Genomic DNA, 15,211 nt, shown 5'->3' with positions numbered 1-15,211 from the left:
ATCAGCATTTTTCTGATTGTGTGGACGTTGTCTTTAAGTGGGGACTGCGGCTGTAGTCCCATTTTTGATTTCAGCAGTAGGCTTCACTGCTGGGGGAATAGCAGCAGGTTCTCTGGCCTCTTGGATGATGTCTAAATCAGCTGTGGCTAATGGTGGTGGAGTGCCGGCCGGCAGCCTTGTCTCTGTCCTACAGTCTGTGGGTAAGGCATGAGGAAGGTGTTCCACAAAGCAGGTCATCTACACTGGAAATCACACATCTTCGTTGTGGCTAATCTCATTGTCCAAGGAAATTTCTCTGCAGTTAGAGAACATACTGGTGTATTTAGCTGCTTTAAAAAGGCATTTTCAAAATAACATAAACACTCTGAGACGTGTAAATGTTGTAACTTTGGAAAAAAGAAAAAAACTAAAACTGAAAACAGTTGAAACAGCACAATATTTAATTAGCAACTGTGTGTGACCAAGTTTTACATTATTTTCACTGTTCACTAACAATGGTCTTATAAGATTACATCATTCTTTTTCAATTTGTGATGCTGACTGTACCAGGAAGGATCATTATTTACAGCTCCCTGTGGAGAAAGTGTTCACTTGTTTTCACTGAGAAAATAAAATGTAAAATTTAAAAATAAAATCATATTATCTGATCAGAAGTGTCCAAACAAGACTATGTTATGTGTAATTTCCTTCCTGTTTTACTGTTTGTTTGTTGTTTAGGGGCAGTTGGCCTGTCCGCTGCTGTGGTAGCAGTGGGTGGTTTTGTAGGTGCAGCTATCGCAAGGGCCTTCACCTAAAGACACCAAAATATTAACTCTGTTGAGCAAGAAACCCTTTCTGAACAATAACATGACATTCTGCATTCCCTTGTACTTACATTTACTTTTGCTTTTGAAGCAGAATGAGGAAATGTATTCTTGTCCTGTCTAGCATGCTAAATCAGAGCGCTAACCTGAAGGAAAATCTGAAGGAAATCTGATCTACTTTTTATTGACCTGCTTCACAAATAAAATATGAAAATAAAAGTCTTTTCAGTGTGTTTTTGTTCTTGACTCTGAAAGGAGGCTAAGAATGAGGAACAGTGCTATAAAATACTTAGCATACCAGTGTACAGTATTGTACTTTAGAGGGCTGTATTTGTCACACTAACATGAAAAATCCATTTTTTACACCAGAAACTGACAATAACAGATCGGTGGGAAATGTAATATGTTGTAAAATGTAAAAATGATGACCAATGTACACTACTCTACAAACGTGGACATGTTTTGATAGGGGAAAGGAAAATGGCTCCTTGTCCATTCTCCAGCTGTGTGTCTTGATAGCCCTAAACAATTAATTCAGAACGTTTAACGGATGTTGGCTGGAGTGAGTCTCACATTCTGACGGACGTCATTTCAGAACATTTTATGAATTCAAAATGAGTAAATCTGAGTTATATGATTATGATAATGATACATTTTGGCACGGTGGTGTCGCAGTCACACAGCTCCAGGGACCTGGAGCTTGTGAGTTCTAGTCCTGCTCCAGGTGACTGACTGTTAGGAGTGTGGTGTGTTCTCCCTGTGTCCACGTGGGTTTCCTCCAGGTGACTGTCTGTGAAGAGTGTGGTGTGTTCTCCCTGTGTCCGCGTGGGTTTCCTCCAGGTGACTGTCTGTGAAGAGTGTGGTCTGTTCTCCCTGTGTCTGCGTGGGTTTCCTCTGGGTGACTGTCTGTGAGGAGTGTGGTGTGTTCTCCCTGTGTCTGCGTGGGTTTCCTCTGGGTGACTGTCTGTGAGGAGTGTGGTGTGTTCTCCCTGTGTCTGCGTGGGTTTCCTCCAGGTGACTGTCTGTGAGGAGTGTGGTGTGTTCTCCCTGTGTCTGCGTGAGTTTCCTCCGAGTGCTCCGTTTTCCTCCCACAGTCCAAAAAAACATGTTGGAAGATGGATTGGCGACTCAAAAGTGTCCGTAGGTGTGAGTGAGTGAATGTGTGTGTGTGTCTGTGTTGCCCTGTGAAGGACTGGTGCCCCCTCCAGGGTGTGTTCCCACCTTGCGCCCAATGATTCCAGGTAGGCTCTGGATCCACCGTGACCCTGAACTGGATAAGGGTTACAGATAATGAATGAATGAATGTAAGAGATAGATAGATAGATAGATAGATAGATAGATAGATAGATAGATAGCAGTGGCGGATGCTGGTCTTTCAAGGAGGGGAAGCTCAATTTCGGCCTACATCATAAAATGTGTCGGTTTATTTATACGTAAATTCTACCCTGTGAAGTGTGTGAAATTCGCCCATGTGAAGTGTGTCCGCCTGTGAGTGCTTTGTGACGGTGGAGGGGCCGTCACAAAAAAAAATGATTAAGATGATTAAGAAAGTCTCCGGTTCAACTCAGAACAGAATTAAAATTTAATACTCTCACGGATCTTTACAGCAAAGGATCGCTGATTTGCTCATTTCGCTGTCAATCAAAAAGGGATTCAGCCTCAGACAGATCATCCAATCATCATGCAGAAGCTTAGCGTCCGATGGGCGGGACAAAGTCCAGCATTTATCCAATGACCTGTCTCGTTTCACTGCTTCGCTATTGAACTCTGTGGACGCTCCACACTGTTTAAAGCTCCGTGAAGCTGCGGGAATGATTGAGAGGAAAGCCGCGTCTTTACCAGTGATAAGAAGCTGATTCTGAACAAAAGTTGATCGTGTTGTAGTGCATATTTAGTCACAGACATGTACACCAAACAGTATATATTTGATCACTTATTTTTTTTGACATTTTAGGGGAGCTGAGCTACCCTTGCAGTCTTAGAGCAATCGCCTCAGATAGATAGATAGATAGATAGATAGATAGATAGATAGATAGATAGATAGATAAATGGTAGGGCATAAGTTAGTAAGTGAAAAATAAACCTCTAAGTCAATTTACTTCAATATTAACATCATGTGTATAATGCACATTTTCTAGAAACTTTCTGTATTCAATAATTAAACATTTCAAAATTAAAAATGGTAAATAATTCAACATGAAGTACGTAAAGTAGCAAAAGTCCCTCCATACACATTACTGTTCTTGTTGTTGGTGTTGTGTGGTGTTGATGGTGGTGTTAGGGGTCATGTTGATGTTCCTGGTGTTGTGCTACCGCCAGAACAGCAGAGGGCGGTATATGAAAACATCTCCCTCCGGTTCAAAACATAAACAACACAAAGCCGCAGAGGCATCGCTGCCGGAGGGAGGAGCGCGGGCCGGGTGCTGACTGTAATGGCATTTTGAAGTGTTTAATCTCTAAGACAGATTTATTGTAACATGGAGAACTACAGGAGAAGTGTAGAGCAGGACTGCGAGCAGATCCTCAGCCGCTTTCAGTCCACAGACTCGGTCAGATACGAAGAGTTCTCCGCCATCTGGAGACACATGAACTTCTCCAGCATCTTTTAGTAAGAACCCGTTTAGCTCATAACAGACGTTTACTAGTCTGTCTAAAACGTCTGCTGACGTGTCTAAACATCTACTAATGGGTCTCAACCTTCTGCTAGCGTTTATAGTTTATACAATATTGTCCAAAACATCTAACATTGCATATTAAACCTGTATAAATGTACATTAAACATTTAATATTGTTTCTAATCTATCCGCTACATGTCTGAGACGTAGTATCGTGTCTTAAACATCTAATGTAGTGTCTGGACTTCTAATACTGTTGTGTAACTAATATAAGACTTTAATCCAAAATCTGAGTCATCTAATATTGCGTGTATGTAGCTAATGTCATTCTTAAACTGACAAAATATCTTGTCTGAGGTAATTAATGACAGAAATTAAGCTACTACTGGACCTTGGCTGATTGGTATTTAATAATATTTGTATTGGCAGATATTTTCTAAAAGAACAGTCCATGTTAGATTCATGTTTGGAATTTATTTACATTCATTCATTATCTGTAAGCGCTTCTCCAGTTCAGGGTCACGGTGGGTCCAGAGCCTACCTGGAATCATTGGGCGCAAGGTGGGAATACACCCTGGAGGGGGCGCCAGTCCTTCACAGGGCAACACACACACACACACATTCACTCACACACTCACACTTACGAACACTTTTGAGTCGCCAATCCACTAACATGTTTTTGGACTGTGGTAGGAACCGGGCCCTGTGAAGGACTGGCGTCCCCTCCAGGGTGTATTCCCGCCTTGCGCCCGATGATTCCAGGTAGGCTCTGGACCCCCCGCGACCCTAAATTGGATAAGCGGTTACAGATAATGGATGGATGGATGTATGGTAGGAACCGGAGCACCCAGAGGAAACCCACACATACACAGGGAGAACACACCACACTCCTCACGGACAGTCACCCGGAGGAAACCCACGCAGACACAGGGAGAACACACCACACTCCTCACGGACAGTCACCCGGAGGAAACCCACACATACACAGGGAGAACACACCACACTCCTCACAGACAGTCACCCGGAGGAAACCCACGCAGACACAGGGAGAACACACCACACTCCTCACAGACAGTCACCCAGAGGAAACCCACGCAGACACAGGGAGAACACACCACACTCCTCACAGACAGTCACCCGGAGTGGGAATCGAACCCACAACCTCCAGGTCCCTGGAGCTGTGTGACTGCGACACTCCCTGCTGCACCACCGTGCCGCCCTATTTCTTTAGCTGCATAATAAATAAAACCAAAGTAAAACCAATACCTCCTTAATGTCTCCTTTTTTTTCTCCACTGTACAGCGGTCGATTAGAGCACAGTGAGAGTCGATCCTTCACACGTCTGGTGTTTTCCATTGTGGGTCCGTACTTCTTGCCGCCACACACCTTCCAGATCAGAGTAGGAGGGCTTTACCTTCTTTACGGCCTCTACAACACCCAGCTCAACAGTCCCAAAGAGAAGGTAAAGATTCAGGCTGACTACAGTAGCTTTTGTCTGTCATTTCCACATTCTATTGTGCCATATCAAGCTTGGAATGAAATAACACTGAGTGAAGTTGATGCATTTTCCTCAGCTGAACTGGGACAACGATTTAAATAATTCAGAGATCTTTCAGAGATGAGGAGATCTTGCAAAAACAAAAAAGGTTTAACCATAATGCTGCTGGAATGTAGGCTTACAGAATACATGCTTTTATTTACATATATATATATTTCTTCCTGAGAATTGTTTAGCTCTGTGTAGCATGTATCTGTAGTTAATCTGTGTGTTTAAATGAAACGTAGGCCTATATAATTACACTTAATCATCAGTTACCAGCCTGTCTATGATTTGTCAGATTTAAGATTCCTGTCTTAGGTGCCATAACTCTAGTAGAGTCTGTATGTATGGGTTGTCAGTATCAGTATGTGGATCACTGGAGAACATTCTGGCTGTATTTATGTCTCTTGTGTAGATTCGCTTGGCACTGAAAAACTGGGATGATGTGATGGAGCTTCATCGGGATGCAGTTAATGCCCAACATTATGACGTGGTGTATATCCTGAAACAACTCCTGTCTGAAAAAGCCTTCTACTTCACAGCCATGCCAGACCCGGTAAGTGTATTCACCAGGTCTGATTCCAACGTCCAGATACAGCAGATTGTATCTAAAGCGACTCCACTGCATGAAGGATCAGTTTCTTAGACAAGGATTAGGCTTAGCCCTGGATTTCACCACATTATAAACTGAGACTGCTCATTGCAGGACTAAGCTTATTTCATCACTGAGAAACTGGTCCAGGGAGTTAGACCTAGGTTAAGCTTATGCCATTGGTTCAGTGAGACCACAGTGATCGCCTCCAACCCTTTGTCAGCTCATGAGACACACCCTAACTTGATGGTATCCTTTGGGATATTGATAGTATGATGGTCAGTGGAGATTTACCGCTGTGTCCTATGCTTTTGTTGCAGCTGTTCTTTAACATCAAGTGGAAACGAGGGAAGACTTCTCAGCAGGTGGATGAAACCTTCATGGATCGGCCCTCCCGTCCACAGCAGGCCATCAGCACCGACGTGCTAGAGGTGAGGCAAATCACAAATGCTGAAAGTTAAAGCAGCAGTTTTGCAATGGAGCTACAGACAAGCTTCTACCAAATCATCAGAGACTTGCATTAAACAAAGTTGTTAAGTAATTTCAAATACACTGGCGTCTGATGCTGTATGACAGTTATTTATAAATATGGGCAGTCCAACATGGCATAGACAACAACATAATAGCAGCTGTATTTATGACACCTAAAACTGTGTATGCCTTGTGATACAGAGAAGGGTGTAGGCCAAGGGTGAAACAAGAGCATTCCTCCTCATAGAGCTGGACGATGTGGGCAAAAATTATATCATAACTGTAAAGAACTGAAAGCAACATGACATCACCATCAAACAAAAAATTTTTACTATATATTAATATTGTCAATATTATCAATATTAATATTCATTCATTCATTATCTGTAACCCTTATCCAGTTCAGGGTCGCGGTGGGTCCAGAGCCTACCTGGAATCATTGGACGCAAGGCGTGAATACACCCTGAAGGGGGCGCCAGTCCCTCACAGGGCAACACAGACACACACACTCACACATTAAGTCACACACTCACACTTACGGACACTTTTAAGTCGCCAATCCACCTACCAACATGTGTTTTTGGACTGTGTGAGGAAACCGGAGCACCCGGAGGAAACCCATGCAGACACTGGGAGAACACACCACACATCTCACAGACAGTCACCCGGAGGAAACCCATACAGACACAGGGAGAACACACCACACTCCTCACAGACAGTCACCCGGAGGAAACCCATACAGACACAGGGAGAACACACCACACTCCTCACAGACAGTCACCGGGAGGAAACCCATACAGACACAGGGAGAACACACCACACTCCTCACAGACAGTCACCCGGAGGAAACCCATACAGACACAGGGAGAACACACCACACTCCTCACAGACAGTCACCCGGAGGAAACCCACGCAGACACAGGGAGAACACACCACACTCCTCACAGACTGTCACCCGGAGGAACCCCACGCCAACACAGAGAGAACACACCACACTCCTCACAGACAGTCACCTGGAGGAAACCCACGCAGACACAGGGAGAACACACCACACTCCTCACCGACAGTCGCCGGGAAGAAACCCACGCCAACACAGAGAGAACACACCACACTCCTCACAGACAGTCACCTGGAGGAAACCCACGCAGACACAGGGAGAACACACCACACTCCTCACCGACAGTCGCCGGGAAGAAACCCACGCAGACACAGGGAGAACACACCACACTCCTCACCGACAGTCACCGGGAAGAAACCCACGCAGACACAGGGAGAACACACCACACTCCTCACAGACAGTCACCTGGAGGAAACCCACGCAGACACAGGGAGAACACATCACACTCCTCACAGACAGTCACTCGGAGGAAACCCACACAGACACAGGGAGAACACACCACACTCCTCACAGACAGTCACCCGGAGGAAACCCACGCAGACACAGGGAGAACACACCACACTCCTCACAGACAGTCACCCGGAGGAAACCCACGCAGACACAGGGAGAACACACCACACTCCTCACAGACTGTCACCCGGAGGAACCCCACACAGACACAGGGAGAACACACCGTCAGACAGTCACCGGAGACACAGAGAGAACACACCACACTCCTCACAGACAGTCACCTGGAGGAAACCCACGCAGACACAGGGAGAACACACCACACTCCTCACCGACAGTCGCCGGGAAGAAACCCACGCAGACACAGGGAGAACACACCACACTCCTCACAGACAGTCACCTGGAGGAAACCCACGCAGACACAGGGAGAACACACCACACTCCTCACAGACAGTCACCCGGAGGAAACCCACAGACACAGGGAGAACACACCACACTCCTCACAGACAGTCACCTGGAGGAAACCCACGCAGACACAGGGAGAACACACCACACTCCTCACAGACAGTCACTCGGAGGAAACCCACACAGACACAGGGAGAACACACCACACTCCTCGAACCCACAACCTGCAGGTCCCTGGAGCTGTGTGATTGCGACACTCCCTGCTGCACCACCGTGTCGCCCTATAATAATATTAATCATCTGTTCCTTCTGATCTGGAAGATGCACCAATGGAGAAGTGTACATAAACTTTAATTGTTATATTTATTGTGTGTGTGTGTGTGTGATCTCCAGGAGCTGGCTAATGTTCATGAGCACTACAAGAAGCTGAAGCAAGCTGTTTTAGGAGAGAAGCATAAATCTGAGCTCAGTCTTATCAGACAGAACCTGGAGCCCAAACTCCGCGGCGCTGTGCTCACATTTCATCAGTGGCAGAATAACCAAGCTGTAAGTGTCCACTGGCTTAGGAACACGCAGGGAGAGCCATAAAAACCTGCTGCTCTTTTATTGTTATGTGTTTAATAACAGCTCTTCTGTTGAGTTTAGAGAACCTAACTGTGTTACACTGAAAACGTACCATTTGTTGCTTTATGATTTCTTCAGCAAAAGAGAACATCATCTGTCTTTTTACAGTTTGATGTAAAGACCACTGTTGTAGTTTTAACAGTTTGTACATTTTTGTGAGCAGTTTATTAGTGGTTCATAAATATATAATATTATATATTATATAATAATATATAATAAAATATATTAACACTTGAAGAGCTTGGGCAACTGAATATTAATACGTTTTTTAACAATGTTGACTGATGTAGGAGAAAATGTATAATCAGCAGTTAGCAACATCTCGGTTTTAACAGTACAGATAAATGTTGGCTCACTGTTTCACATGCAAAACTATCACTGCATTTTATGTGTTATAACTGCTTAGTAATAAATGTTTAGATGTTTATGACATCATTAATAACCAGCCATTAATAAATAAACTAATATAATTACAGGGGGTCCTCGACTTACGACGTTGATCCGTTCCTACATCGCGTCGTAAACTGATTTTCGGTGTAAGTCGAAACATACGTGCATACTGTACGTAAATAACATACTGTAAGCACTTATGCTATCCTCACACCTATCCTCCTCGGTCCCGAGCCGCGTAACCGTGTATTCTTCCGCCGCGCCGCGCACACCAAACACGAAGTTCACGTTACGACGTTTACGACACAAAACCACTTATGTCGAAACAAGGCTTTATACAGTAAACGGGAGATGTGTCGTAACCACGAAACATCGTAACCCGAGGACCTCCGTTATAGTGTTCTTTGTATGGCCCTTTCGTTGGGAATAGATATTCACAGATCATTTCTGTTCCCTACTGTAGTGTTATGTACAGTTATCTCTCCCACATCATGGCTTTTCTCATTGCAGTGTGGATATATCACAAATCGGCACAAGGAATCAAACGAGTTCTTATGGGGGAGTTAGGCAGAAGTCTAACATTTTTGAAAAGATTTATATGTATAATAATACCATATTATACCATATTTGTCTTTTAAAACCTGATGAATGTCAACAACTTTAACCCCCACAGTGTGAAAGGGACATCTGTGTAATGCTTCTGATTTTCTAATGTGTTACTTAGTGATCATCTCTCTGTCTCTTGGGGTGTTGTTACATGTTTGTGTTTGTCCCTCTGACTCTGCAGGAGTTTGACAAATTTGCAGGAGAAGGAACGTCAAGTCAGGAGGAGGTCAGATGCATTTTGTTTTATTAAAATATAATCTTTAATAACCTTTAATTCATTTGTGTGTATTGTACGTGTTTGAAATCGTATCTGAATCTTAAATCTTAATCTAATCAATATTTCATTGTTTTAATTGTTTTCAGTCTTATAAAAGAGCGAGCTGGTAGACTGTTTTTTCAGAGACAATGACTGTAACTGAATATTTGCTGATTATCTGAATGAATATTTATATCCTCCAGAGTTCTCACAGAGCCCAGCTTCTGGAATCCATCAAATTTGGAGCCTATGGAACTGCTGTGAAGGTATGCCCTATAAACATTTGCTTACTCAACCAATCAACATGCTTCAAGTTCATTTTTTATGTAAATTAATACCTTAGCGCTGTCATTATTGTTTCAGTCATTTTATTCAGAGTGATTACTCATGAGCTGGGTTTTATACGGTGGTGTTTAGTAGATCTGACCTTTCACCACAGGGGGCGCTAATAGCACTGAATCTGTTTTTGACAGGAAAAGAAACCCCAGTCAGCAGCCATTTTATGAATATTTGATGATGTATACTCCATGATTCTGAAGTAGAATTTAGTTTTAAATGTGATGCTACAAATTGCAGGTGTTTCTAAAACAAACAGCTTAGCATTAGGCTTCTTGTTAGATTGAATACTATGTTTTCTGTGGTTAAGGCCTGTCCAAGCGTAGCTATAAATGAAGAAAGGTATAATCCCATGGCTTCACTTCTTTAATGAACTAGTGTAATGTTGACTGTTCTTGTGCACCAGGCTTGTCAGTCTCTGAGTTACAGACAAGGGGAGGTGACCAAGGCAGCCATGGATACTGAACCCACAGGAAAGGTCTCAAACTACAAGAAGAAAGTCTCGTCTCTTAAGAAACGCACTGAACAGCAATTTATGGAACAAAGCAAGTGTCACCTACTATTTAATCTCAAACATGTCTTTTTTTTCTTCAATTTTGTTTATTCACCCAGATAATTGTATTTCAGTGACAGTGAAAATTGTGATGTTTTGAACACCAACATCTACTGAGTGCAGAAAGCAAGGGAAGTTATGTGACACTCATTCAGGGCCAATAAAGGGTTAATTTGGAGCAGCTGTGGCAATTAAAAGAATCATATATTGGCATGAACATACATGGATGCGTAACAATCCTGAACACACTGTTAATACAAAGATCTGTAGATTTATTCATTCATTAATCATTGGCCGCAAGGCAGGAATACACCCTGGAGGGGGCGCCAGTCCTTCACAGGGCAACACAGACACACATTCACTCACACACTCACACCTACGGACACTTTTGAGTCACCAATCCACCTACCAACATGTGTTTTTGGACTGAGGGAGGAAACCCACGCAGACACAGGGAGAACACACCACACTCCTCACACACAGTCACCCGGAGGAAACCCACGCTGACACAGGGAGAACACACCACACTCCTCACAGACAGTCACCCGGAGGAAACCCACGCTGACACAGGGAGAACACACCACACTCCTCACAGACAGTCACCTGGAGGAAACCCACGCAGACACAGGGAGAACACACCACACTCCTCACAGACAGTCACCTGGAGGAAACCCACGCTGACACAGGGAGAACACACCACACTCCTCACAGACAGTCACCCGGAGGAAACCCACGCAGACACAGGGAGAACACACCACACTCCTCACAGACAGTCACCTGGAGGAAACCCACGCTGACACAGGGAGAACACACCACACTCCTCACAGACAGTCACCCGGAGGAAACCCACGCAGACACAGGGAGAACACACCACACTCCTCACAGACAGTCACCTGGAGGAAACCCACGCTGACACAGGGAGAACACACCACACTCCTCACAGACAGTCACCTGGAGGAAACCCACGCTGACACAGGGAGAACACACCACACTCCTCACAGACAGTCACCCGGAGGAAACCCACGCAGACACAGGGAGAACACACCACACTCCTCACAGACAGTCACCCGGAGGAAACCCACGCAGACACAGGGAGAACACACCACACTCCTCACAGAGAGTCACCTGGAGGAAACCCACGCTGACACAGGGAGAACACACCACACTCCTCACAGACAGTCACCTGGAGGAAACCCACGCAGACACAGGGAGAACACACCACACTCCTCACAGACAGTCACCTGGAGGAAACCCACGCTGACACAGGGAGAACACACCACACTCCTCACAGACAGTCACCCGGAGGAAACCCACGCAGACACAGGGAGAACACACCACACTCCTCACAGACAGTCACCCGGAGGAAACCCACGCAGACACAGGGAGAACACACCACACTCCTCACAGAGAGTCACCTGGAGGAAACCCACGCTGACACAGGGAGAACACACCACACTCCTCACAGACAGTCACCCGGAGGAAACCCACGCAGACACAGGGAGAACACACCACACTCCTCACAGACAGTCGCCCGGAGGAAACCCATGCAGACACAGGGAGAACACACCACACTCCTCACAGACAGTCACCCGGAGGAAACCCACGCTGACACAGGGAGAACACACCACACTCCTCACAGACAGTCACCCGGAGGAAACCCACGCAGACACAGGGAGAACACACCACACTCCTCACACACAGTCACCTGGAGGAAACCCACGCAGACACAGGGAGAACACACCACACTCCTCACAGACAGTCATGTTTTAATGATGAATATAAAAAGCTGTTGATGCTGAATGTCAAATCCTCTTTCCAACAGTAAACCAAAACAAAGACCTGATGGACGTCTCCAAGTTGTGGTGCCTGACTACACTGAAGGGGAAGACTAAAGGTAAATAATCAATAGGCTGGTCAAAATGTTCATATCATAACTTCATTTGTTGTTATCTTTCACAGTGTGTTGCTTTTCTTTTTTTTTCTTCAGCAAGGAGAAAGAACAGACGCTTCAGCTTTAAACAAAGAAACAGGACAATGAGTAGACATCACCAGACCTGATTGGATGAGCATGTAACAGGTCAAACCTGACTGGACTGGCCATTGACCTACTGCAAAGCGAGAAGAGGAAATAGCAAGGGTATTGTCAGAAAATGTTAACTTTTAATGGGAATGTAAGCGTTTTATAATATGAATGTATGTATTCATTCATTTGTTGATATTTTACAGTAGTCTCCTGACTAATGTCTAAAACCTGACATGATTTTATGTGTTTTATTTATAGTTTTTAAAAAATGTTGTAAAAATGTAAATGATCAATAATATTTTTAAGATAAAATGTTTTATAGAAGCCCCTTTTGTCCTTGTCTTCGGTTTAGAACTATATTTTAGCCTTTAATTTGAGAGCATATACATAATTTGCTCTCTCTCTCAAACACACACACACACACACACACACACACACTGTTGCTTTTTAATGTTAAGTGAACTAGATCAAGGAACACAAAAATTACATACAGAATTTCCATCGGAAAACAGGATGCTCTGGAGCAGCATGAGCTTGAGTGATATAAAGGTTCCCAGCATTGGGTGGTGGAAAAGTGGAACTGTGTTCTCTCAAGCAAATGAGCTCCATTCAGGACCACTGGGTTGAGCTGGAGTACTCTGTGTGAGCCACAACTCATCATCCAGCATCATTACTTGACCTCACTAATGCCCTGTGGCTAAATACCATCAAATCCTGACAGCAGTGTCTGCAGCATTCAGAAGAAATGTGGATGAGTAGATGTCCACACACTTTATAGTGTATCTATAGACTTGATTCTCTATGTTTTATTGATATTAAAGCTGCCACATCATTACAAGCAGTGAATGGACTCTTCTCTAAAAGGAGCTTGTGAAGCTTAAGTGAAGATAATGGACAAGACGCAGCGGCAAAATGGAGTGGACATTACGGCTAGTGCCCTCTTGCCTGTGGTCAGAAATAGGTCATGACACCATTGATGATAATAATATCAAGACGGAAGCAGTGAACATTTAATTAATAACTGGTTATTAAACCGAACATCTTTTGAAAACATTGTTACATCTCTGATTTCTTCTCTGGGGCGGCACGTTGGCGCAGCAGGTAGGTTTCACAGTCACACAACTCCAGGTTCAATTTTCGCTCCGGGTGACTGTCTGTGAGGAGTGTGGTGTGTTCTCTCTGTGTCTGCGTGGGTTTCCTCTGGGTGACTGTCTGTGAGGAGTGTGGTGTGTTCTCCCTGTGTCTGCGTGGGTTTCCTCCGGGTGACTGTCTGTGAGGAGTGTGGTGTGTTCTCTCTGTGTCTGCGTGGGTTTCCTCTGGGTGACTGTCTGTGAGGAGTGGTGTGTTCTCCCTGTGTCTGCGTGGGTTTCCTCCGGGTGACTGTCTGTGAGGAGTGTGGTGTGTTCTCCCTGTGTCTTTGTGGGTTTCCTCCAGGTGACTGTCTGTGAGGAGTGTGGTGTGTTCTCTCTGTGTCTGCGTGGGTTTCCTCCGGGTGACTGTCTGTGAGGAGTGTGGTGTGTTCTCCCTGTGTCTGCGTGGGTTTCCTCCGAGTGACTGTCTGTGAGGAGTGTGGTGTGTTCTCTCTGTGTCTGCGTGGGTTTCCTCCGGGTGACTGTCTGTGAGGAGTGTGGTGTGTTCTCTCTGTGTCTGCGTGGGTTTCCTCCGAGTGACTGTCTGTGAGGAGTGTGGTGTGTTCTCCCTGTGTCTGCGTGGGTTTCCTCCGAGTGACTGTCTGTGAGGAGTGTGGTGTGTTCTCTCTGTGTCTGCGTGGGTTTCCTCCGGGTGACTGTCTGTGAGGATTGTGGTGTGTTCTCCCGGTGTCTGCGTGGGTTTCAAAAGTGTCTGAATGTGTGTGTGTGTGTTGCCCTGTGAAGGACTGGCGCCCCGTCCAGGGTGTTACATAAATAAAATGATGAGCTAAATAATTTAAGCACAGGCTTTGCTTATTGGCAATGTTCTCAAAGGAAGGATTAACAGAGACAATACAAAATAACATTCACATTGTTACGTGCAATATGACCCCTCATGAAGAGACATGATATTCTGTGTGAAAATATGTGAACACATCATTTACAGAGATACTGTTAAAGCCGCATCCTGGTTTATAAACTAATCTTTATTTAATCAGCTCTAATTACCATATCAAAACACCCTGTACTTTTGTGATCAGGACCTCCACAAGAAGGCCATGGAGCAGGTATTAGACACAGCAAGGCAGTGCTGATGTGTCCACTCTTAGACATTCCTACATGGTTGGTCCACCTTGTAGATGTAAACTCAGAGACAGTAGCTCATCTGTTGCTGCACAGTTTGTGTTGGTCGTCCTCTAGTCACTGACACAGGACGCTGTTGCATGGATGTTTTTGGTTGGTCCAGTGCAGCAGTAAAACTGAGGGGTTTAAAACTCCAGCAGCACTGCTGTGTCTGATCCACTCTTGCAAGCACAACACACACTAACACACCATGTCAGTGTCACTGCAGCACTGAGAATGACCCACCATCCAAATCATACCTGCTCTGTGGGGGTCTTGTTGAGGTAGTAGAAAGTAGAAAAGGGTAAACAAAGTATGCAGAGCAACCACAGTAGGACTACAAAGTGCTCCTGCCGTGGCTTTAATGTTATGGCTGATCAGTGTATGTGTACAAAGATTG

General features: G+C 44.8%; 1 protein-coding gene across 1 annotated transcript; it reads left to right on the top strand.

Annotated features, from left to right (window-relative positions):
- The first annotated feature begins 3,195 nt into the window (after nt 1-3,195).
- snapc1b (small nuclear RNA activating complex, polypeptide 1b) lies at nt 3,196-12,802 on the top strand. Its single transcript, XM_066679881.1, has 10 exons — nt 3,196-3,411; nt 4,721-4,880; nt 5,374-5,514; nt 5,871-5,981; nt 8,165-8,317; nt 9,573-9,617; nt 9,851-9,913; nt 10,390-10,528; nt 12,359-12,430; nt 12,524-12,802. The coding sequence occupies exons 1-10, from the start codon at nt 3,281-3,283 to the stop codon at nt 12,592-12,594; spliced, it is 1,086 nt and encodes a 361-aa protein (XP_066535978.1). The 5' UTR covers nt 3,196-3,280; the 3' UTR covers nt 12,595-12,802.
- Nucleotides 12,803-15,211: the final 2,409 nt, after the last annotated feature.

This window comes from Hoplias malabaricus, chromosome 8, assembly GCF_029633855.1.
Source record: "Hoplias malabaricus isolate fHopMal1 chromosome 8, fHopMal1.hap1, whole genome shotgun sequence".
NCBI classification, from domain to species: domain Eukaryota; kingdom Metazoa; phylum Chordata; class Actinopteri; order Characiformes; family Erythrinidae; genus Hoplias; species Hoplias malabaricus.
The sequence above is the reverse complement of the archived record's forward strand: the minus strand, read 5'-3'. Positions and strand labels throughout refer to the sequence as shown.

What these genes read in the sequence shown, in the direction of transcription:
- snapc1b (XM_066679881.1), top strand. Translation starts at nt 3,281, where the DNA reads ATGGAGAACTACAGGAGAAGTGTAGAGCAGGACTGCGAGCAGATCCTC. An exon ending in TCACAGCCATGCCAGACCCG is followed by an intron (nt 5,515 to 5,870) that starts GTAAGTGTATTC and finishes CTTTTGTTGCAG; the next exon opens with CTGTTCTTTAACATCAAGTG. An exon ending in GAACGTCAAGTCAGGAGGAG is followed by an intron (nt 9,618 to 9,850) that starts GTCAGATGCATT and finishes TATATCCTCCAG; the next exon opens with AGTTCTCACAGAGCCCAGCT.